We start from the raw sequence: 24,224 nt of genomic DNA, 5'->3' as shown, positions 1-24,224 counted from the left end.
AAAACTGAGATCCGCACCAAACCAATCTGGGGATAATCTCAGAAAACACCAACGCTGCTGTAGGAAAGATATTTTTAACCAAAATAATGTCTCTTTTTACTCGAGCAAGAAAATCAAGAGTTCTAATTCTTCCCACATCATTACCTCCCACATGAATGATTAATAAATCAGGAGTTGGGTAAAACGCAATATTCCTTCTCAGCACAGCTAAAAGATGCTCCCATTTCATGCCCCGGCTGCTAAGCCAAAAAATGTTAACCTGTTCATGTCCAAAAGTAAGATTCTCAGTATAAGTCCGAGCAGCAGCACGCTTCTGGGCCCAGTAAATAAACGAGTGGCCAATAATCCAAACAGTCAGTGGCTCTGGAAATAAAAATAATTAAGCATTAACTGAGGCCTTACATACAGTTTGTACCGTCCAGATGTCCATCTCCCCAACTTCATAATTTTCCCCTTAGGTAATCCTAAGCTGGCTGCCACCGTGGCGGCCCCAATTCTAAAGGAATGGGACGATATTTTGAAATTACTCTTTCCAAGGAATGACAAGCAACTTTTTAAAATTTAGTTAAACTGAAATTTTGTCGCTGGGTCGCCAGAGCTATGAATAAATAATGCTCCCGACACAGGAGGGCGAACACTTAGCCACTGCCGAAGGTTAGAAACTGGACATACGCGCAAATCAGGAATGCATGAAAGTTTAATTAAATGACCCTTCTTAAATTGATCAGTTTTCGAGCTACTAACAGAAATAAAACAATGAGATCTAAAAACCTTCACGTCCTCAACCATTAACCCACTAACCGCCTTTTTACTATGAGCAACTAATTCAGAAATCCGCAGTGCAGCGAAAAAAGCAATAACAAAAGCGGCTCTAAACAAAAAAGTCTCAAAAGCATCCCTACAAACAGACGCCAATGAAACCCATAGTTCATCCAACAACTCCATCGAGAGAGGCCGTCTACTATCACCCTGAATTGATCCTTTTTTAAGCCCTTTAAAAAACTGCCTAATAGAAAAAAACGAGAATAGCGACTGAAAACCCCAGATTTTTAAAAAGAATGAGATACCTGACAAAGCTTTATGCAAAGCCGAATGGCTACTCCCTCCCATCAGTTCAGAATGTATGTAAGCCCAAACAGAGGACAAATCACCCCTGTAACTATCCAAACCTCTAGCATCACAAAACTGCTTCCATTTATTCCATGCAGCAGCATAAGCTGCCCATGTATTTTGAGCTAGGGAATTCTTTATACAACCCGAGATTAAATCCCTAGAATCTGAAAATAGTGCTCTGGACAAGCCACTTCTACAAGTCCCTTCTTTTCTCCTTCTCTCAGCCCGGACAACCGCTGTAAAAAAAATAGAGATGAAAACCCAGTCCGTTCCTGAGTCAATACTGCTTTCAACCAAATGTTAGCTCTCAAACATTGAAAAACAATCTGCCTCAGCACCCTGGCTGACCAAAGACATTTGGATGACAGCGTATTAACCGCAAAAACAAGACCTTTACTGCTGGAACCAAGACATATCCTTTTGTTATTAAGGACCTCACCCCAAAGAGATACGACTACAAAAACTGAAAATAACCCCAAAGCTAGCTTTCTCTTTGCCAAACCAACCGCTAACCATTCTTCTGGCCATACATCAGCAGACCAGGCACTGCCTAAAGAAACTAAAAAACCATGAGAAGCATCTGTAAAAATTCGAAGACCTAACTCCTCAGACGAACAGAGCTGATCCTGCAGACAGCTAATCCCATTAAACTCGCATAAAAATCTCTTCCAGACTAATAAGTGCTCCCTCATTTCCGCAGACACCCGAATATGTGCCATAGGAGAACTTAACCCCTTGATACTGTCATATAGCCTGCGGCAAAACACCCTTCCCATGGGAATAATACGAAGGGCAAAATTAAGCGATCCTAACAACGACTGCAATTCTCTAAGGGTGACCTTTTTCTTTGACCCAATACTATCAATTAAATCCTGCAGCTGCCTCAATTTATCCGCTGGAAGGCTGCACTCAAGTAAATCTGAATCAATTGTAATACCCAAAAAATCCAGCTTCTGGCAAGGGGATACTGTCTTTTCGCCTGCCACAGGAACCCCAAAATGGTTCATAAACATCAAAAACTTCTGCAACATCTCCATACACAAATCAGAATCCCTGTGGCCCACGAACAAAAAATCATCCAAGTAGTGCAGGATCCCACCAGCCGGCACAGCATCCTGCACTACCCAATGTAAAAATGACGAAAAGCTTTTAAAATAAAAACATGATAATGCAAACCCCATTGGCAGACACTTATCAAAGAAAAAATCCCCATTAAAGTAAAACCCCAACGAGTTGAAACCAGAAGGATGAACCGGTAATAATCGAAAAGCCGATTTTATATCAGACTTTGCCAGCAGAGCTCCGCGACCAAACCGTCGAAGGAGCTCTACTGCCATATCAAACGATGCATACTTTACAGATGCATCCCTGGCATCAACTTCGTCGTTCAGAGACCCTCCCTGTGGAAAAGACAAATGGTGTATTACCCTAAAACTGCCAGCCTCCTTCTTTGGCACTGTTCCCAAGGGTGAAATTCAGAAATTAGAAAACGGAGGAGAAGAGAATGGGCCCGCCAATCTGTCCAAAAGCAATTCCTTTGAAATGTGCTCAGAGACAGCTTGAATATGCGGCCTAATAGAAGGTAAATTCCGAACCACAACACAACCCTGACCCAAAAAAGGCGGTACGAAAAACCCATGCTCAAAGCCATTAGTTATTATGCTGGCTTTCAGCTTGTCTGGAAACCGTTTTAGCCACGGGAGCATTTTTCCCAACCTCACAGGAGTCTGCGCTTTTGAGAAAAAGCTCCCGCAGATTATTTGACTGCTGACCTGCTGTTACATTATGCTTAAAACATCTCGCCATGGGATGTGAACCTCCACAATTAGGACATTCGTGCTTAAACCTGCAGTTGTTCAGCCACTTACAAGCCGATTCATTAAAAGCAAAGCAGACTCCTTTCTTCAACTGCAGATTAGGAGCCTGCTTTGCAACTGTATTCCTTTGTGGTAACATTAGATTTAACCATAATCCCACATCCTTCTCCCCCCACTTCATACTAGCGTGAACCGCCATTTTTTGCCTAAATGACTCGTCATAGACAAGCCATGCAATTCCCTCAAAATTCCGGTAGGCCTCCAATATCGCATCAATATGCTGGAACAGCCCACTGCAATCTCCAGGGAACCGCTCACCCAAAACTGAGGCATAGATTGCGAACGCCTGAAGCCAGTTGTGAAAGGACTTGTACACCTTTTTTTTATCAGTGTCCAACTCACCCCTGACCTCAGACCCAGCAATCCGTGCAGGCAACAGTGAAAATACATCTACATATTCTTTTTTCCAAATCTTCTCCTTTACAGCTCCACTCAAATGGAACCTCAAAGGAGGAGATTTACATGTTAATGCCTCTTTGTAACAGGTTTGGGGAATACCCTGAACAAGCTCCTGTGAATCTACAGGCAGCACTGGCTGGGGGGTAGCTAACCTAGCACCAGTCTGCATAAAATCTGAACATATACTATAAATTAAATCCCTAACACTACCTACACTAGCTGGGTTGGAAAAAGGGGAATGTGAAAAGGAAGGCTCACCATTCCTGCAGTCCTGATTCTCCCTCCTGCTGCTGGCATCCGATGGCTGGGAGACAGCGACCGATGATACCGGAGCGGCAGGCCCAGGAACCCCGCAGGCCTCGCCGCTGTCGCTTGCGGAATCCTCAGAGGTCCAGGCCTGTCGCGCCGCCGCTGCAATGGAGCTCTTTTGCAGCAGCGACGGCATGCTACGGCCCGCGACAACCTCCTTTCCGGCACCATGGACAGCGGCAGCCCGACTCACGACCTCCGTCACCACCGTCGCCTCTGGATGACGCGGCCTCTGGAAGTCTCGCGCTGCTGCCACGAAGTCCCGCGAAACCGATGACGCAGCTCGACCGGATCTCGCGCGACCGCTGCCGCTGCTTCCACTTCTTCCGCTTCTTCCGCTTCTTCCACTTCTTCCGGATGTCCGCTCAGCCTCTTGACTCTGCGATGCCGCTGCTGCCGCCGCTGCCGCCGCTGCTTTCTTCCGGACTCCCGCAGGTGCCGCTCCAGCCTTGCTGCTCCTGGACCTCCTCGCCGACCCCGGTGGTGAGTACGCCTCCTTCCTTTTTCTCGACCTCCGGGCCATGCCGACGCCTTCCTCCATCACCGCGACCGGGACCACTGCCGCCGACTTCGACACTTCTCCCCTCTCCCGCAGCTCCGATTCTTCAGCGGCGCCTTCCCCCAGACAGGCACGCATCCACTGGACTCCGTCTTACTCGCCGGCCCTCTGGATCAGCTGCTGTAGTAGGGACTCCATGGCAAATTCTTCTTTGATCTTCAGCTGTGAATGGCACAGCTGACCAAAACCCACTCTTTTTATAGGGAAAACCTTCCCGCACAAAAATGTAAACAACCAATAAATATCCACCAGACACCCGCGCGGTGTGTTAATTGGCCAAAGCCACACACCCGCGTTACTAGGCAGAAAAATCACCTCAGTGCCTCATAAAATATTATAAACACCCGCGCAGTGTTCTGATTGGCCACAGACCACACACTCGCGTTACTAGGTAGAAAATACCTCAGGGCCTGCATGATCATGTCAATCCCCCAGCTAGTTGCTATGGGATTTTGCATTATGTCATTTATAACCAACAATGTTTTGTGTACTGAGGAAATCATCCAGCCCTTTCTTAAAAGCTGTAATAGTATCTGCCATTACTACCTCTTGTGGTAGGGCATTCCACAGTCTGACTGCTCTAACTGTAAAGAAGCCTTTCCTATTTAGCTATAGGAATCGCTTTTCTTCCACTCGCAGTGTATGCCCCCTGGTCCTTAGTATTGTCTTTGGAAGGAAAAAGTCATGTTCCAGTCCTTTATATTGACCACACATGAGATCTCCTCTGAGAAGTCTTTTTTCTAAGCTAAACATATCTAACTTTTTCAACCTCTCATCATATGGGAGCCCTTCCATTCCTTGTAGTAGTCTTGTTGCCCGCCTTTAACTGACTCTAACTGAATGTCTTTTTAAAAATGTGGAGCCCAAAACTGGATCCCATATTCCAACACCCAACATATTTAACACCCCAGAATTTTATAATCAAGTTTAAGTGCAGTAATTACTAGCAGGGCCAGATTAAGGTTGGTGGGGGCCCCTGGGCAGAAAATCTTGTGGGGGCCCAATAATGTTAACATTTTTAGCCGTAACAGTAGAGCGCGAACTGTAGCATTTAGATATAAATCCAATGAGCATGTGTCTTATCCTGTTCTGCCACATTCAGATTTACAGCACTACGATACAGATACAGTCCAGAATAACTCACAGCCATCACTTATACACAGAAAGTAGAGTTACTCACATTTTTTATTGGTCCTAATGTTAAGACAGCCAAGGAACAGTAAAAATGCAGAAAGGGAAAGTTTTCACTGGTAGCAATGGTTGCTAAAAATTACAATGTGCTCTCTATTGTATTATCTCCAGAGTAGTACATAACAGCTGATGTCTGTACACAGTATACCATATACAGTATTAGAGGTGGATCTAGGTTTTCCTGCCCATGGGGTAAGAGTTCAGTTTGGCGCCCCCTCCTATACGCAGCTTATGGGGTTTCAGTAGTCGTCATGTGACCGCTCATACGCCATTTTCACACTTAGTTTCCTGCCGATGAGCTGCTCTTCCTAATTCTCTCAATGTTCAGTGAAATACTACAGCCCACAAAGAGAAGCAGGAAAAGAAGCTAATTGTGACCGGAAGTATGAAAATGACCTGCAAGTGGTTATGTGACGACTTCTGGAATTGGCAAGCATCGCTGAATCTTTACATTGAATATATTACAGGTTGGTAGGATTGGGCATGCTACGGGTACAGGGATGATTTTGGGGATATATGTGACGCCACCTGTGGTGTCTGGTAAGCGGGGTATACCAGCACCGCCCACGGCCGGCCTCTGAGGCGATGGTGACAGCAGCTTAAGATCTCTCAGCTCCCCACAGGTGGAGCTATTTTACCTCAGGGCGGTGGGTTGCTGACCAGGAGGGAAGCAACCGAGCGGTGATGGCTGCCTTCTTCTCTGACGTCGCAGGGTCCTGTCGAATGGCGGAGAGATGACACACCGAGTCCACATCAGCTTAAACAAGTCCTTTTTTACTTAAATCTGGTTTGTTTTGCACAGTACACAGCAGAACAGTTCGGTTACCAGAAGGCCAATGGTCACAAATTTCGGAGGAGATTTAATGACAGAGTTTTTTTTCTCTGAGGTAACCTTTCTTTGTCTCTTTCTCGGTCTTTGCTCTGAAGGCTCTGTGACTCCCTCTTTAACCCAGTCGTTAGTCTCGTCACTGGTTTTCCCAGGGGTCTGATGCTGCACGATTTCTTTATCTTTCCCGCAACAGCGTCGTGGACTCGGCTTGGGGTTAGTAGTCAGACTCTTGATGGATACCGGGACTCCTCTTAATTAGGATCCCAGGTTAACGGTCAATGGTTTGGGGATAAAACTGACAAACCTCCTCGGTTTCATTATACCGGTGTCGACCTGAACTCTTCAGCCGGCTCTCGCCAGACCTAAAGCGTCCCCTTTCCGTCTGGGTTACCCCTTTTCCTGTGCCTTTCTTTTCTTTTGGGGTACCCTCGCTCAGGACGTCGGGCCTATGTTATTTCTAGCCCTTCTTTCAGTCATCAATTTACTCTTGTCTCTGCTTGTCACTCCTTACTGACTGACTTTTAACTCCCTAACTGTCACCCAGTCGTCCTGGCAACCACGTCGTGTCTCACGCTCAGCTAGGCTCCACCCCCCTATGGACCTACTGTATAAACAGTCCCAGGAATATGAAGGTAGGGGCTGCTGAGTCAATGTTACTCAATATAATATAAGACTCTGCATTTACTTCTCTCTTTCACCTGTGACCAAAGGGCACTGCACCTTGATGTTAAGGTGCTGTATTCCCCTGTAGCGCCTAACCACAGGGGCGCTACAAATACATTACCAGAACCACCAGCAGTACCGAAATAATTCACTAGCACCCTCATCAGTAAAGGAATACATCACCTGAACCACCATCAATACATGATTACAGCACCAGGTTTACTACAACAATATATTGTAATGTCATATCCCCATATACATTTGTATCACATGGATTAATAGCTCTCAGTATGTCCTTAACAATTGTAAATGCTGGGAGTTATCAGTATTTATCAGATATTGTGCCATACAGGAACCACAGTACTGATGAGAAGCATTGAGTATCACAAATAAACATTTATATCCAGGTACCTTGTAGGTGACATCTTCTCTGATCGGAGTCATCTTATTCTTTCTTCTCCATCTTCTCCAGACATCATGATGACTTTTCACATCCACAGCTCATCTCTGCAGACTTCCCCGGTCTTCTGGAGCACATCCAGACATTATGCCCTGAGAAGTAGCAGAATGATTATAATGCTCCTAAATAAAAATATATAACCTATGCTGTGCACCTGAATAAATAATTCCTCCTCACTGTGCTCCTTGCACAAAATGACCCACACAATGTCCCTCTTATGGTACATGGCCTCTTCTTTCTGTACTATGTCCCCTCCTCACACTCCCCCTCCTGAGCTGTACCTTCACAATGTCCCTCATGCTCTCTCCTATCTATACTGTCCTCACCCTCAGTATCAAAATCACTATACTGCACATCAGTCTCACTTTCCCCCTCCTAAGCATACTGTGCCCTCCATACTGTGCCCTCACACTGGTCACCATGCTGCCCCTTCTCTAAACTGCACCTCAGTCTCACATTCCCCCTCCTAAGCATACTATACCCTCCATACTGTGCCCTCATACTGGCCACCATGCTTCTCCTTCTCTATACTGCCTACTTCCTTCACTATCCAGTCACTATATTGTACCTCCATCTCACATTCCCCCTCCTCAGCATATTGTGACTCCATACTGTGCTCTCACACTAGCCACCTTGCTGCCCCTTCTCTATACTGCTTATCCCCCCACACTACCCAGCTTCTATACTATGTCCCCTCACACTTTTCTTTCCCAATACAGTGGAACCTTGGTTAACGAGAACAATCCGTTCTGGGAGTGTGCTTGTTAACCAAGTTACTCGTTCAGCAGAGCAAGATTTCCCATAGGAAATCATTGCAATGCAGACAATTCATTCCACAACTAGTTAAATGTCCCATCCTGGTCCCCTATTCTGTCATTCCACACATGCACAAATTCACACAAACGCACACAAACACATACAAACACACACAAACACACAAGCACGCTCGCAAACGCACATATTATATGCTCACCTTACCTTCCGTTCCATCACCGGTCTCCTGGGACTTGCTGTTCTCCGGTGCAGGCCGTGTATCGGGTTACCATAACGACAAGGGAGGAACTTCTTGCCAGAGCGCTGACGTCAAAGGCAGAGCCGCTGGCCTCTGATTGGCCAGCGCACTGCCTTTGAGTAGCGGTGACAGGAACCAGGAAGTTCCTGCTTCATCGCTATGGATGCCGATGCACAGCCTGGAGTGGAGCGGAGCGGCGAACTACAGGACCCAGGAGGCCGGCGATGAAACGGAAGGTACACACATTATATGCTCACCTTACCTTCCATTCCACCGCCGGCCTCATGGTACTTGTAGTTCGCTGCGAGCACGTCGCGATGTACCCGGGAACTACAAGAACCATGAGACCGGCAGTGAAACGGAAGGTAAGGTGAGCATAATACTGTATGTGCATGCGTGCGTGTTTGTTTGTGTGTGTTTTGTGCGTGCTTGTGTGTGTTTGTGTGGACTGCAAGTGCGGGTCAGGGCACGGTGGATGGACGGAACCGGAAGTGTGTGAGGTGAGGATTTTGCTCGCACAGCAAAGCTTTCTCGTAAACCGGGTTACAAATTTACAGAAAGCTTTGCTTGTTAAGCAAAATTCTCGTTAAGTGGGTTACTCATTAAGCGAGGTTCCACTGTACTGTGCACTTACAATTTTCTGCCATCATACTGCTTGCTCACACTTTCCAATGGTGTCCCCTTGATTGCTGTTAGAGTTGAGCGCGGTTCGTGGTTCGTGGTTCTCCAGTTCTAGGCTCGAGTGATTTTGGGGCATGTTCTAGATCGAACTAGAACTCGAGCTTTTTGCAAAAGCTCGATAGTTCTAGATACGTTCGAGAACGGTTCTAGCAGCAAAAAGCAGGGCTTTTTACAGCTACAGTGTGCAGGAGCCATCGCTGGCAGCCTGCCACAAGCTGGTAACCAAGATAAACATCGGGTATCCAAGCAAAGCGCTTTGGTTAGTAACCCGATGTTTATCTTAGTTACGTGCAGGAAGCCCACACTTTCCCGCTCAGCTCGCTCCGCCCCCTCCTGCCCGCGGCATGTACACATACATACACAAACACACACACACACACACATCCACCCCCCCTCGCCCCCCCCCCCCCGCCCGCCCGCTCGCTCGCTCTCTCGCCTTACCTGCGGTGATGAAGTCCCGCCATCCCGACCTCAGCGCTGTCACTTTCCTCCATGGCCGCCGCTTGTCACATCACCTATCGCTTCCGACCCGAGACTGACTAGCGGTGACGTCACGGACCTCTCGCGATACTTGCTGTGAAGGCGCCGGTCATTGACCTCAGTGACAGGGTCTGTCAGTGTGCTGGAGATCAGCGCAGGTAATGTACCTCGCTGACAGCAGCACTTGTCACCCCCCTGCAGTGACCTGGGCTGACCCATTGATGTTAGCTCAGGTCACTGCATTGCTCTCCCAGCCAATGGGGAACATCCTGCTCTTCATTGACTGGGACAGTGTGGATCGTCATGGCAACCCCTTGGATTACACCAGACCTGGATTTGTTTTTCAATCTAATAAATTGGTTAAAGAGGGAATGTATTGGGGAGTGTTTTTTCAAATAAAAATGTGTTTGTCGTCTATTTTTTTTTATTACTGACTGGGTTGGTGATGTCGGGTATCTGATAGACGCCTGACCTCACCAACCCCAGGGCTTGATGCCAGGTGACATTACACATCTGGTATTAACCCCAAATATTACCCCGTTTGCCACCGCACCAGGGCGCGGGATGAGCTGGGGCGAAGCACCAGGATTGGCGCATCTAATGGATGCGCCACTTCTGGGGCGGCTGCGGCCTGCTATTTTTAGGCTGGGGAGATTCCAATAACCATGGACCTCCCTAGTCTGAGAATATCAGGCCCCAGCTGTCTGCTTTACCTTGGCTGGTGATCCAATTTTGGGGGACCCCTACGTGTTTTTTTTTTTAATTATTTATTTAATTTAAAATAACAGCGTGGGGTGCCCTCAGTTTTGGATTACGAGCCAAGGTGAGGTTGCCAGCTGTGGTCTGCAGGCTGCAGCCGTCTGCTTTACCCTAGCTGGCTACAAAACTAGGGGGAACCCTATGTCATTTTTTTTTCATTTTTTTGGCTAAATACAAAGCTAAGCACCCCTTAGTGCCACATGAAAGGTACCAAAGGGTGTTCCACTTTTTCTCCATTTTTTTCTCCACTTTCTCTCCACTTTTTCTCCACTTTTTCTCCATTTTTTTCTCCACTTATTCTCCACTTTTTCTCCTCTTATTCTCCACTTTTTCTCCACTTTTTCTCCACTTTTTCTCCACTTTTTCTCCACTTTTTCTCCTCTTATTCTCCACTTTTTCTCCACTTTTTCTCCATTTTTTTCTCCACTTTTTCTCCACTTTTTCTCCACTTTTTCTCCACTTTTTCTCCACTTTTTTCTCCACTTTTTCTCCTCTTATGCTCCACTTTTTCTCCTCTTAATCTCCACTTTTTCTCCACTTTTTCTCCACTTTTTCTCCACTTTTTCTCCACTTTTTCTCCACGTTTTCTCCACGTTTTCTCCACGTTTTCTCCACTTTTTTCTCCACTTTTTCTCCTCTTATGCTCCACTTTTTCTCCACTTTTTCTCCACTTTTTCTTCTCTTATGCTCCACTTTTTCTCCACTTTTTCTCCTCTTAATCTCCACTTTTTCTCCTCTTATGTTCCCCTTATTCTCCACTTTTTCTCCACTTTTTCTCTACTTTTTCTATGGTCGGTCTACCCATTAGCTCTGCCATGCATAGTGTAGCTCTACACCTACTGCACATGTTACTTTATGATTGACATCTCTTTCGTAGCAGAGCTGTCTAAGTCTACTCTGACCCCATATTTGTCATTACTATATTGTCCTTGTACTGTATTATGACATTTGTATCATGTGTTTCATTTCTTGCTGTGTTGCAATTTTTTTGCTGCATCCCAATTGTACCTCTACATTGTTCGAGTTTATGTTATTGTTCTCTCACTCTTATGTGATACTGATTATTGTCATTTTTCATGATTACATGCAGATAAGTCCAATCTGACGAAGGCTCAGGCCGAAACGTCATTTGTAACTTGTTTTGGACAAAAACATATATGCTTATGAAAAAAAAATTTTCTTAATACGGACCAATAAAGAGTGATTTTGCATTACTATCCATTGTGACTTACTGACTTAGTCTGGGAGATATAGAGTGCCAAGGTTACTCACTAATTTTATCTATTATTACCTCTGAGCACCTATATACCAGTGAGCAGAGCTTCCTCTACAGTAGTTCTCCTGATTAGGCATGCCCTTACCTCATGAGCAGGGCATTGCAGCTTTGGTAGCAACCATTACGACATGGACTCTGCTGCTGTGGACCCGGGGAGAGTGAGTGCAGATTCATTGCACCCACACTCCTCACATGAAGGGTCCGCACTCCTAGAAAATGGGGGATACGTTCCCTGAGTGTCTCCCCCCCATATTCTAGACGGTCCAGAGTCGTCGTGGGACCCCTTTATTTTTTTTCTTACAATAAATTGGTGAAAGAGGAAATGTTTTGGGGACTGTTTTTTCAAATAAATTTCTTTTGTCGATTTTTTGTTTTTGTTAGTACTGACAGTTTATGATGTTGGGTATCTAATAGACGCCATGACATCACAAACTGCTGGGCTTGATCTCAGGTGACTTTACAGCTAGTATCAACCCGATTTATTACCCCGTTTGCCACTGCACCAGGGCACGGGATGAGCTGGGGTGAAGCGCCAGGATTGGCGCATCTAGTGGATGCGCCACGTCTGGGGTGCCTGCGGCCTGCTATTTTTAGGCTGTGAAGGCCCAATAACTATGGACCTTCCCACCCTGAGAATACCAGACCACAGCTGTCCGCTTTACCTTGGCTGGTGATCCAATTTGGGGGGTCCCCTACTTTTATTGTGTAATTATTAATATTTATAAAATAATTATAAAAAAGAGCCCGAGGGGACCTCCACATTGGATCCCCAACCACGGTAAAGCTGCCAGCTGTGGTTTTCAGGCTACAGCCGTCTGCTTTACCCTAGCTGGCTATCAAAAATGGGGGGACCCAACGTAATTTTTTTTTTTTAACTATTTTTTAAATAGAAAAAATTAATGGGCTTCCCTGTATTTTGATTGCCAACCAAGGTAACGGCAGGCAGATGGGGGTGGCAACCCATAGCTGTCTGCTTTATCTGCGCTGAGAATCAAAAATACCGCGGAGCGCTACGTCATTTTTTTAAAGATTTATTTTTACAGCACTGTGATGTCCAGCAATCAAAATACAGGGAAGCCCATTTTATTTTTAGTTATTTAAATAAATAATTAAAAAAAATATATGTTAGCTCCCACTGCATTTTTTGTATTGCTAGCTAAGGGTAATCCAAGCAGCTACTGGCTGCTAACCCCCACTGCTTGGTGTTACCTTCACTGGCAATGGAAAATCCAGGGAAGCATTTTTTTTTTTTTTTGCCAAAAAGCTACAAAAAAAGGACGTGAGCTTCGCCATATTTTTGTATGCTAGCCAGGTATAGCAGGCAGGTGCTGGAAGAGTTGGATACAGCGCCAGAAGATGGCGCTTCTATGAAAATGCCATTTTCTGAGGTGGCTGCAGACTGCAATTCGCAGCAGTGGGGCCCAGAAAGCTCAGGCCAACCGGTGGTGCGGATTCCAATCCCCAGCTGCCTAGTTGTACCTGGCTGGACACAAAAATGGGGCAAAGCCTACGTCATTTGTTTTCTAATTATTTCATGAAATTCATGAAATAATAAAAAAAGGGCTTCCCTTTATTTTTGGTTCCCAGCCGGGTACAAATAGGCAACTGGGGGTTGGGGGCAGCCGTACCTGCCTGCTGTACCTGGCTAGCATACAAAAATATGGCGAAGCCACATAATTTTTTCAGGGGGCAAAAAACTTCTGCATACAGTCCTGGATGGAGTATGCTGAGCCTTGTAGTTCTGCAGCTGCTGTCTGTCTGTATGGAGAAGAGCAGACAGCAGCTGCAGAACTACAAGGCTCAGCATACTCCATCCAGGACTGTATGCAGAAGTTTTTTGCCCACCAAAAAAATGACGTGGGCTTCGCCATATTTTTGTATGCTAGCCAGGTACAGCTGGCAGCCACGGGCTGCCTCCAACCCCCAGTTGCCTATTTGTACCCGGCTGGGAACCAAAAATATAGGGAAGCCCGTTTTTTTTAATTATTTCACTTATTTCATGAAATAATTAAAAAACAAATGACGTGGGCTTCGCCCTATTTTTGTGTCCAGCCGGGTACAACTAGGCAGCTGGGGATTGGAATCCGCAGCACAGGTTAGCCCGAGGTTTGTGGGCGCCTCTGCTGCGGATTTCAGTCCGCAGCCGTCCCAGAAAATGGCGCTCTCATAGAAGCGCCATCATCTGGCGCTGTATCCAACTCTTCCAACAGCCCTGGAGCCGGGTGGCTTGTTGGGTAATCATGAGTTAATACTGGCTTTGTTTTACCAGCCAGTATTAAGCCAGAGATTCTTAATGTCAGGCACGTTTGACCCGGCCATTAAGAATCTCCAATAAAGGGTTAAAAAAAGACACCACACAGAGAAAAAATACTTTAATAGAAATAAATACACAGACACATTAGAGACTCCATCTTTATTACCCCCTGTCAGCCCTCCACGATCCTGCTCTTCTGTCTTCTTTCTTTCTAGTGTAGTAGTAGTGACGATTGTAGTGAGGGGCATCACTTGGGGCTGGGGAACCTCCATCCTAACTACAATGCTCACTACAATCGGGAAGCAGCGTGCAGCCTTCACTCCGTGAGTGATCACTGCTGGCTGCTAGCGGTAACGCTGACAGACGCGTTACCATAGCAACGGTGCTCTCGGAGCCGCGGTTAGCGGTGACGTCACAGCTAACTGCGTTGCTATGGCAACGGTGATCTCCGTTAATGACCGGCTGTGTCAGCCGGTCCCTAACGGAACGGGGAGTCGACCGTGTGCTAGAGCATGTCGCCGGTACACGGCGATACACATATGTGCACCGTGTACCGGAGAGATGCACTCGCAGGTCCTACATGACGTGTCATAGTCATGTGACCAGTCTGTAGCCAATGAGATAATAGCCACGTGACTGGTCACATGGCTATTTTGACGTCACGATAGGTCCTGCTTCTCTGCTGGCAGTGCAGGTCACCGGGAGGATTCAGCGATCATAGGATGGAATAGCGGCAGGAGACAGAGTGCAGAAGGGATCGCGAGGACCGGTAAGTGTTATGGCAATGTTTATTAACTGTTTGTGTACATTTATAATGCATTTTTATGTGTTTGTGATTGCCTCCCATTATAGCCTATTGGCTCGAGTTCGGTTCGTCGAACGTTCGACGAACCGAACTCGAACGGGACCCCCGTTCGGCGAACCGACCTCGAGCCGAACCGCGACCGGTTCGCTCATCTCTAATTGCTGTGCAGGGGCAAATGTGCCGCCTGCCCCCCAAAGGTACGCCCCTTTACAGTGTACAGGAAAATTCATGACTGGTACACGATATACTGCGATACAGGCACCAGATGTTATACAATATACACATTATTATATACTATCTGATGTGTGTACACAATATATCATATTACTCTGTACACTGGATGTGGTATACCATGTACACAGATATACATTGCCCTGCACTGATCACACCTGGACCTACAGGACCTCACATATTCTATATGTAATATGGGCCATATTGTATAATCTGTGCTGTCCTGCAGGCTCAAATGTGATCAGTGCAGGATTCTGTGTAATGATGTCTGTGCTCTCTGCTGGAGCTCAATGTGAGTTATTGCAAGGGAGGGATGAGGCTGGAGCCGATGACCCGACACTGACAGCCCGACCTGATCTGCAACATTTCAGACTCAGACTCCTGCAATAACTCACATTGATCCCCAGCAGAGTGGCCGCTGACCTGAAACTATGGAATCCCGTCTGGAGTTATCAGGAGGGGAGTGGCGTCCTGCTACCTCCTCACTTCAGCCCTCCTGCACCAGGATAGATGACCTCATACTTACCGTGATCCACTCAGGCCTCCGCTCTGGTCCTCCCACAAGCTCCTCTATGGCAGGAGGAAGCAGCATCAGGCGCGCGGTGACGTCATCTTTGCAGACGCAACCCCACACAGCGTGCAGTGGGTGTGTCTGCAGCACAGTTACTGCCCGGTATTGAACTACATTAAATTAGAGAACCGACCTGGGGGGGCATCTTCCCTCTTGCTCCAAGGGCCAGTCCACTGCTGCCCACTAGTCATGTGCAGCCGCCAGCCGCCGCTGTGCCCGCATGATGACAACATCAAGGGGGCCGGCCGGGTGCCGGCCAAAACAGGAAGACGAAGAAGATGCCGCCGACCTGGAAGTTAGGCTATGGCGCGTGGCATTAATAAAATGGCGGCCACACAGATTGTTGTGGGGGCCCCCTTAGAAGCTCTTGTGGTGGGGGCCCTGGGGTGCGAGCCCCGCAAGCCCCGTCTATAATCCAGCCCTGATTATTAGTGATGAGCGAGCACTAACATGCTCCAGTGTCGGTACTCAAATCGAGTAGGTCGGACATGTAATAAAAATCAATGGGGAATGCGAGCATTTTTCCGAAAGACCCTACCAGTGGGGCAGGAATATCGCTGAAATGGATGTAAACAGCACTGAAATGGAATGGGAACGGCCATCTTTGATAACCAGCAAAGGCAAAGCAGACATCTGTGAGCTGATATTTTCAGGCTGGGAGGGTCCATGGTTATTGGGCCAAATAGCTGCCCGCAGCCACCCCAGAAGTGGCGCATCACATTAGATAAACCAAGTCTGGTGCTTCGCCTCAGCTCTTCCCGATTGTATTGGTGTAGTAATAATCTGGGTAACGGTAGTTGAGGTTGATGTCGGCTGTGAATTGAGAGCTGGCATCAAGCCCTGGTGTTAGTAATGAAGAGGTGTCTATCAGACACTACATTAATAACCTAGTAATTGAAAAAAAACAAAAGACACAAAAAATTATATTTTAGTAAACATTCCCCAAAACTTTCCCTCATTTACCATTTTCGAATTAAAAAATGCAGCTCCACCATAGTTCAGGGAATCGAAGAAAAAAAAATCCCAGCTGATCCGACATAGTCCAGAGCAAATTCAACTAATAAAGTCTATGAAGCATCAATCTGATGATGTTTTTTTCTGTTAATTATCTATCTGTCTCTCTATCTCTCTATCTATCATCTGCCATCTAGCGCTATCATCTTTGTATTTAAAAAAATCTGTCATCAGATTTTTGACTTCTAAACCAAAACAAGCACCTTAAGCAGTGCTTGTGCTGCATTCTACAAGGGTGCATGTTGTCCCCTGAGTCCCCCTGTAGACCCTACAAATACCTTTCTAAGATATTCGCCCTGTATGCAAATCCTTGGGTCCGGTCTAATTGGCGCTCTTGGTTGTGGCTCTTGTCCCTCCTCTCCGCACTGATCACCATCCTCCATTGTTGATTGACATGGATGACACCTCCAGTGTCATCCATGTAGCTGGTCAACTTCTTGTGCCTGTGCAGAGACATTGCCTGCACCAACAGGCACACTTTGCTCTGCCGTATTGTTGGCAGAGCCAAAAACATAGGTGCGCATATGCGATCCGGTCAGTTCTCTGCACAGGTGTAATTTTGTCTGGTGATGTGGATGACACATCAAAGGAGGATGGCGAACAGATCCGAAAGGATGGAGAGGAGCCACAACCTAGGACGCCCATCGGACCTGACTCAAGGATTACCATACAGGGCTATTCTTGGTGTCTACAGGGGGAGTGAGAGGATAACACGCACCTATCTAGAATGGAGCACATGCGCTACTGAAGGTGCTAGTTTTGATTTAGAACTCAAAAAACTGGTGACAGGTTTAATTCTAGTCCGTGTCACTCTGACAGCACACATACTGTATGTCATCCGTGTTCTGTTCCTGTTTTTCACAGACCCATAGACTTCTTTTGGCCCTTGTCATCTGTGCTGATGCTAAATAAAGGACATGTCTCCTTGTGGTTCACACATGTGGTTCAAAGGGACACAAGGTCCATGTGAAAACACGGAGGTGTGAAAATCATCACTCGTAATTACCCCTATCAGACATATATTGGGGGTCATTAGATTTTTGGATCTCATTCTTACTTAGGGATCCTGTAAGGTTTTGCCTTGCAAATTTTTTTTTATAGAATTATCTTTCCCTGTACCAACAAAGCAAGGACTTCGGAAATAACTATGTTTGTTAACCCTTTCCCTGTGTTATTTTTATAAAATTTATAAAATGTGTCATTTTTCTTGTGTTCCAGAAATACAACAGTTTAATAAATGATAAAAAAACATTAACTCAAACCTTAGTAAAGGACATTTTCAGCAAACGAAGAGAAGCCGTGATAGGATTGTGGGTCAGTCTTTTTGCCTTACGGAGCAGTCATCGTGATTTCCCAACACTGGACGCTGTACTGGATGAATTGTATCACGCAGGTAACAAATCATGAAATAGGAATTTTCATAACTTACATTGGCCACAATAATAATGATTTATAAAGCAAAATGGGCAAACACAGATAGGCACTGTTATCAATGTAAGATCACAATAATGTCCAATAAAATCTTTTTCCTTAATAGTCCGGAGGAGACACTGCACTTCATTCTTCAAAGAAGGAGTTGGTTTATTCAAGAGCATACAGCACAGAGCAGGAACGGGAAACAGATTATAAGGCACGCTGACACACGCAGGTGTCCAGAAATGAAGGCAGCGGGGAGTTTGGCTATCTGGCCACAAACTATGGTGTTAGGCTATGTGCGCACGTTGCGTACTAGCCCTGCAGATATTTCTGCAGCGATCTGAAGAGCACATGTGCGCTTTAGATCGCTGCAGAAATGTCCGTAGTGAGCGCCGATTCCATGCGCTCTGCCTGCAGCTCCTGCCATAGACAGAGCAGGAGCTGCCGGCAAAGCGCAGGAAAGAAGTGACATGTCACTTCTTTTTGCGCAGCGCTTCGGCAGTAGCCGAAGCGCTGTGCTCTGAGACGCCACGTGCGCACGGCCCCTGCACAATCTCCATAGATTGTGCAGGGGACGCAGGACGCATGCAGTTACGCTGCGCTACAAAGCGCAGCGTAACTGCATGTTTTTACGCAACGTGCGCACATAGCCTTAGGGTGTTTTATACCTGGTTTAGACAGAGGGTCACATGTTGCAAAAAAAGGCGTAGATAAGTTACATCATACTGCGACAGAAGGCGGTTATACTTTAAGACAAAGAAGATGCGAGTCCAATATGTCCATTTACATACAGAACAACAATTTCATAAAAACTCTTAAGTTTCCTAGTTCTCATCTACTCACGTTGTGTAATTGTTTTAGTTTATTGAGATACAAAATAAGTAAATTAAAAATCGGTAAAAAAATGTTAAAGTGGGATGTCAGCAGGTGGCACCACAACTCAATGTACAAGCAGAAGAAACACAATACAGTGGAACCTTGGATTAAGAGTAACTTGGTTTGAGAGCGTTTTGCAAGACAAGCAAAGCTTTTTAAATATTTGTAACTTGGTTTAAGAACAATGCTTTGCAAGAAGAGCAAATACTCATCGTGCACACGTCTGGTTTTGTCCTTTTACTGAGCTCTGACCCGCTCTGGAGGTAGATTTCTGTACATACTGTATGTACTATATAATGTATACATTGTACAGTACAATATATACTATATGGCATGTCTATCAATTTGCATTTGTGGATACAGTGCTGTATTTTCTTTGTGCTAACCAGTACAGCACACCAACAATTCTATTGTAAGCTAACGTGTAGTTTAATTTGCTTTATATGTTTTTACTATACAGTATTTTGTACTAGTGTACTGTAATAATTTTATATGAATACAGTACTTTTGTATTACTGCAATAAGTTTGTATAAATACAGTAAATATTTGTGGGTTGTGGAACGAATTGTCTGCATTTCAATTATTTCCTATGGGAAAATTTGCTTTGATATAAGAGTAACTTGGTTTAAGAGCGCACTCCCGGGACGAATCCAAGGTTCCACTGTATATGAAATTAAGTAGTATATACTCTTTACCACAATTCCTATATACAGTGGAGATCAAAATTAGAGAACACACAATTTCCTAAAATGTTAAGGTCATTGTGTAGTGCTATGTGATTATGGACTAACATGAGTAAACTAGAAGTAATTTCAGCTTATCTCATAAATTGAATTTATTCGAAATCACATAATAAAAAGGTAATCGAGATACATGAAAAAGATCACTGATCAAAATTAGAGAGCACTTTCAGATACCTGCAAGTTATTAGTGTTAATCTGGCACCTGGTGCTAATTTACTTAATTATCTGACAAACCCTATGTAAGGCACCATTCACACGCACGTGAAAATCACGCACGTGCCGCGAGACACATTTTCCTTGCGTGTTGCGTTTGGTAAGTACGTGTCTCCGGTATGTGCGGGCCACGTGTGTTCTACCAGGGCTGTGGAGTCGGTAAGCCAAACCTTCAACTCCGGCTCCGACTCCGACTCCTACATATATTGCTTAGTTAGGTGAAAAATTTATTGTAGTACATGAATATGTGTATGTGAACATCAGACATTTAATAATTTTTATGATACGATAATCAAGATATTTGGATAGAACATAAAATATATTTATTGGAATACAACTTTAGAACACAAAAAACTGTAATAAATTGTAAATATGTAATACACTATGTAATATACAGTAGATTACATATATATCTTGTGTGTATATACACTGTGTATATATATATATATATATATATATATTACATATTTACAATTTATTAGTTTTTTGTGTTCTAAAGTTGTATTCCAATAAATATTTTATGTTCTATCCAAATATCTTGATTATTGTATCATAAAAACAATTAAATGTCTGATGTTCACATTGTACTACAATAAATTTTTCACTTAAATATAAGCATTATACTAAATGTTATTATTTAGTAAAATATTCAGCACATTCTGCATTGCACTCCTGTCCCCAATTTATTATATATTTTAGGAGTCGGAGTCGGTGCATTTTATACCGACTCCGACTCCGACTCCGACTCCACCAAAATGAGCTCCGACTCCGACTCCACGACTCCGACTCCACAGCCCTGTGTTCTACGTGTGCTATCCATGATAACACGAAGAGAACAGGTAATTTGAATACTCACGTGGTCCTTGTTGCTGTCCAGGGTACTGATCTTCGGCTCCAGCCCCGCCCACTCCCCGCTGATGATGCTCCGGCCGAGCGGAGGAGCGGAGATCAGCGCCCGTGACATCACGCCCACCTCCTTAACACGCTCATAATGTGCGGCGGTCGGCAGCAACTGTTTGCAGCAGAAGATTCTGCAGGGCTGGTGGAGGTATGTTTTTTTTTAATTTTAAAATAATGACACGTGTTTCTCCGACGCGTGTCACACGGGACCGCATCCACACTACATCCGTGTGGTACGTGTGCGGGCCGCATGACACCCGTGCTGCCGGAGAAAAATGGACATGCCTCTGTATGGAGCACACGGGCTCACGTCTGCTCCACACGGAGGCACGGGCCAATGGCTGAACACGTGCGTTCACATAAACCCATTGATTTTAATGGGTATACGTGTGCCCATGTCTCCGGTACATGCGGGAACGGACCTAGCACGTACCGGAGACACGTGCGTGTGAAGGGGCCTAACTGAAAGCCTAACTTTCCAGTTTGCACTGACTGCAAAAATGGTGTGCTGTTGAAAAACTGAGTGAAACTCTCCAGCAGCAGGTTGTTAAGATGAAGGCCAAAGGGGTGACCCTATCAGCCATAGCAAGAGAAGTTGGTCGTTCCAAGTCTGTGATGTCAAGAATATTGCATCTTTACAACATCACAAACTCTTTCAAGTCCCCCAAGAAGGCTGGTCGTCCTCGAAAGACAAATGCAAGAGAGGACAGGATAATGTAGATAATCTCCATGGGTAATTGTTTCAACACTGCATCTGGAATTGCTCGAAAGTTCAGCACTGAACAGGGTAACGCTTTGTCTCGTCAGACAGTGTCACAACGTTTAAGAGCATTTGGACTGAAAGCCCACTCTGCAGTGACCAAACCTCTCATTAGCAGAAAGAATCAACATACTGATTGGTGACTATTGTTACCTTCAGAAAATGTGCTTATAATCTTTCTCTGTGCTACAGTCAATGTTGTTCTCTAATTACCATATGATCATCACGTATTGGGAAAAATAAACGTTTTATGTTGAAAAACTTTGGATTTTTTTGGCAAACACCGTTCTAGTGGCATGCTGTACGCCAAACAAGAAAAATAAAATCTTCAAATGTTGATCAATGTAGATTACACTAGTTTTCCTCTCACCCATGACCGCACCATAGAGAGAGCGGGGATCCGTACTTCATGGACAGGAAACCTACAGAATAAAAGGGCAGTACCTCTTCCACGCATCAATTGGCATCCTGTCCTTGGAGGGGGAACCTCTGAAGCAGTACTCACCAGGAATGAAGAAGAAGAAAGAAGTTCCCAGAACTCGCTCACCGGGACGTGCAGCGGAAAGGTCCCTGCTGCAGCTAGACCAAGGGTACCTGGAGACGCCACGGTGAGCCCAGGGGGGCTTTCATGTCACGTGTGGGCACAAGCCTCAGCACCCCCGGGGTGTTCTGGACAGGCTGCCACACTTATCCTTGGTGCGCATGAATGAGGCACACATCCATGTGGGCGCGTTCTGATGAGGCACGCACCTGGGATCATGTGACCGGAAGACAGGTAGCACTTTTGGGGCACCAGAGGAGGCATGGAGGATGGGGCTGTACCTGGCAGGTCCTGCACTGGTTTGAAGTTGTTTTTTTTTTAATTCTTTGTTTATTTAGAAACCATCACAACATCAGAATACAGGTCCTTGGACCTAAAGGCCCATCTGCAATTATCACATTGTGTTCAGAACACAAAGCACATTAAGACTAATCATAAACAAAAAAGCAAACAGTGTATTAAACGTGCGGCCCTTCCTGAACATGCGCATATGCAAGGTTCTAATGAAATATTTTTTTTTTTATTATTTACATAAGTAAATGAAAGCAGTATGACTTAAGGCAGATAGAGGCGTAGATCTAAGTTGAGAAGAAAATAAGAAGGAAAGAAGGAAAGAAAATAGATTACAAAAGAAAAAGGGGGGTATAGGAAAGAAGTGGGGAGGGAGCTGGGGAAATAGAAGGGGGGGGGGATGCAGGCGATCACTCCAACTCCCCGTCATCAGCAGGATTACAGAATTGCAGAGTCACTGGCTCCCGTGCGGTCCCCCACCATCTCTCTATAGTCCTCTGTTTGTTGGAAGTCCATCCACTCCAGCCAGGTGGCCCAGAATTTCTCATAGGAGTCATGCAGTGAGGATGTGAGGTCCTCCATACGCATTAGGTCATTGACCTTGGTGATCTATTGCACCATCGTGGGGGGGAGACCGAGTCCTCCATTTCTCTGGAATACACAATCTCGCTGCCATTATGAGGAATTTCCTCAGTGAGGTTTTGAATGTTTTTAGTGGAGTCCCACAGTGATGCAACAGGAAGATGGCAGGTCCCATCTGCTCAGTGGTTCCAGTAGCCAGACGGATGGTATCAGACACACCTCTCCAAAACGGCTGGACCGCCTCGCATTCCCAGAACACGTGGAGGAGAGTACCTTCCTCCCTGCCACACCTCCAGCAGGTGGGATCCACCTCCGGAATAATGGCATGAACCTTAGATGGCACTCTGTACCATCTGGATAGCAATTTGTAACCGGCCTCCTGGAACTTAGAGCTAATGGATGAACTGTGAGCAAGCAGAAAGACACGGTCCCACTGGTCAGGGGAAAGACCAATGCCAAAGTCGCATTCCCATTGTAGTACGAAAGGAGGAGGAGGTTGGTCAGGGGGAGAAGACCACAAAGAGTACACCTCCGAGAGTGTCGTATCGGGCCTGTTCCCACGCAGGTAAGTTCAAATTGTGTCTTGGGCTGCTGGAAGTGGGTTCTATTTGGGAGTTTACTGAAAAAATGTGCAAGTTGCAAGCATCTCTACTGTCCAAGCGGGGCTGGGGTCTGTCTAGCTGCCAGAAGGGTAGCCGAAGGCCAAACCTCCTGGTCTCCAAAGTCTTCCATCTGATCCACCCCATTGTGCACCCATGATTGAAATATGGGATTCGACCTTCATGGTTCAAAAGAGGAATGGCTCAGGATAGGCATCATTCGGGAGTGAGAGGGGATCAATGCTGCACGCACCGTGCCCATGTTGCAGTAGGACACTGTTGGGCCAATAGTTGGATGCAATTTCAACCCTGCAGGGGCCTCAGAGAGCACCCAAGGCAATTTGTTTAGAGGTATTGGACAAAAAGACTGGTGCAGGAATGGTACACAGAAAATGTGGGTACAGATAGAGCAATCTATTATTCTGATAAGGTGTCCTGCTAATTGATATTGCTCCATGTCCAGCAGCCCAATCCCTCCTCTGCATTTGGGCCTAAATAGGATATTTTTTTATTCGTGCCGATTTGCCCGCCTATATGAAAGATGACTGGATCGACTTAAGTGCCTGAAAGAAGGTGGATGGAATTTTAATTGGGAGAGCTTGGAGTAGGTATAATATCCTTGGCAAGATATTCATCTTAAAAATTTAACCTCTTCCAAACCACGAGAACAGTGACTTCACCCACCGGTCACAGTCCTTCCTAATAGAGGCAAGCAGGGCTGGAAAGTTATGTAAATAGAGGAGACCCAAGTCGCTGGTAAGACGTACCCTTAAGTAGCTAAGTGACTGGGTTGCCCACTGAAAGCTAAAGGATGATTTC

General features: G+C 45.6%; 1 protein-coding gene across 5 annotated transcripts in view; it reads left to right on the top strand.

Moving 5' to 3' along the window:
• The window catches only part of LOC142290977 (NACHT, LRR and PYD domains-containing protein 12-like), a 1,131,354-nt gene that overhangs the window by 289,552 nt on the left and 817,578 nt on the right, over nt 1–24,224 (top strand). For all 5 annotated transcript variants that reach the window (XM_075335136.1, XM_075335138.1, XM_075335137.1 and 2 more), the window contains one exon: nt 17,702–17,876. In XM_075335136.1, the coding sequence (XP_075191251.1) occupies nt 17,702–17,876 (175 nt within the window). The remainder of the gene's footprint in view (nt 1–17,701; nt 17,877–24,224) is intronic.

The sequence above is a fragment of the Anomaloglossus baeobatrachus genome, chromosome 2 (assembly GCF_048569485.1).
Source record: "Anomaloglossus baeobatrachus isolate aAnoBae1 chromosome 2, aAnoBae1.hap1, whole genome shotgun sequence".
Classification (NCBI taxonomy): Eukaryota; Metazoa; Chordata; class Amphibia; order Anura; family Aromobatidae; genus Anomaloglossus; species Anomaloglossus baeobatrachus.
The sequence above is the reverse complement of the archived record's forward strand: the minus strand, read 5'-3'. Positions and strand labels throughout refer to the sequence as shown.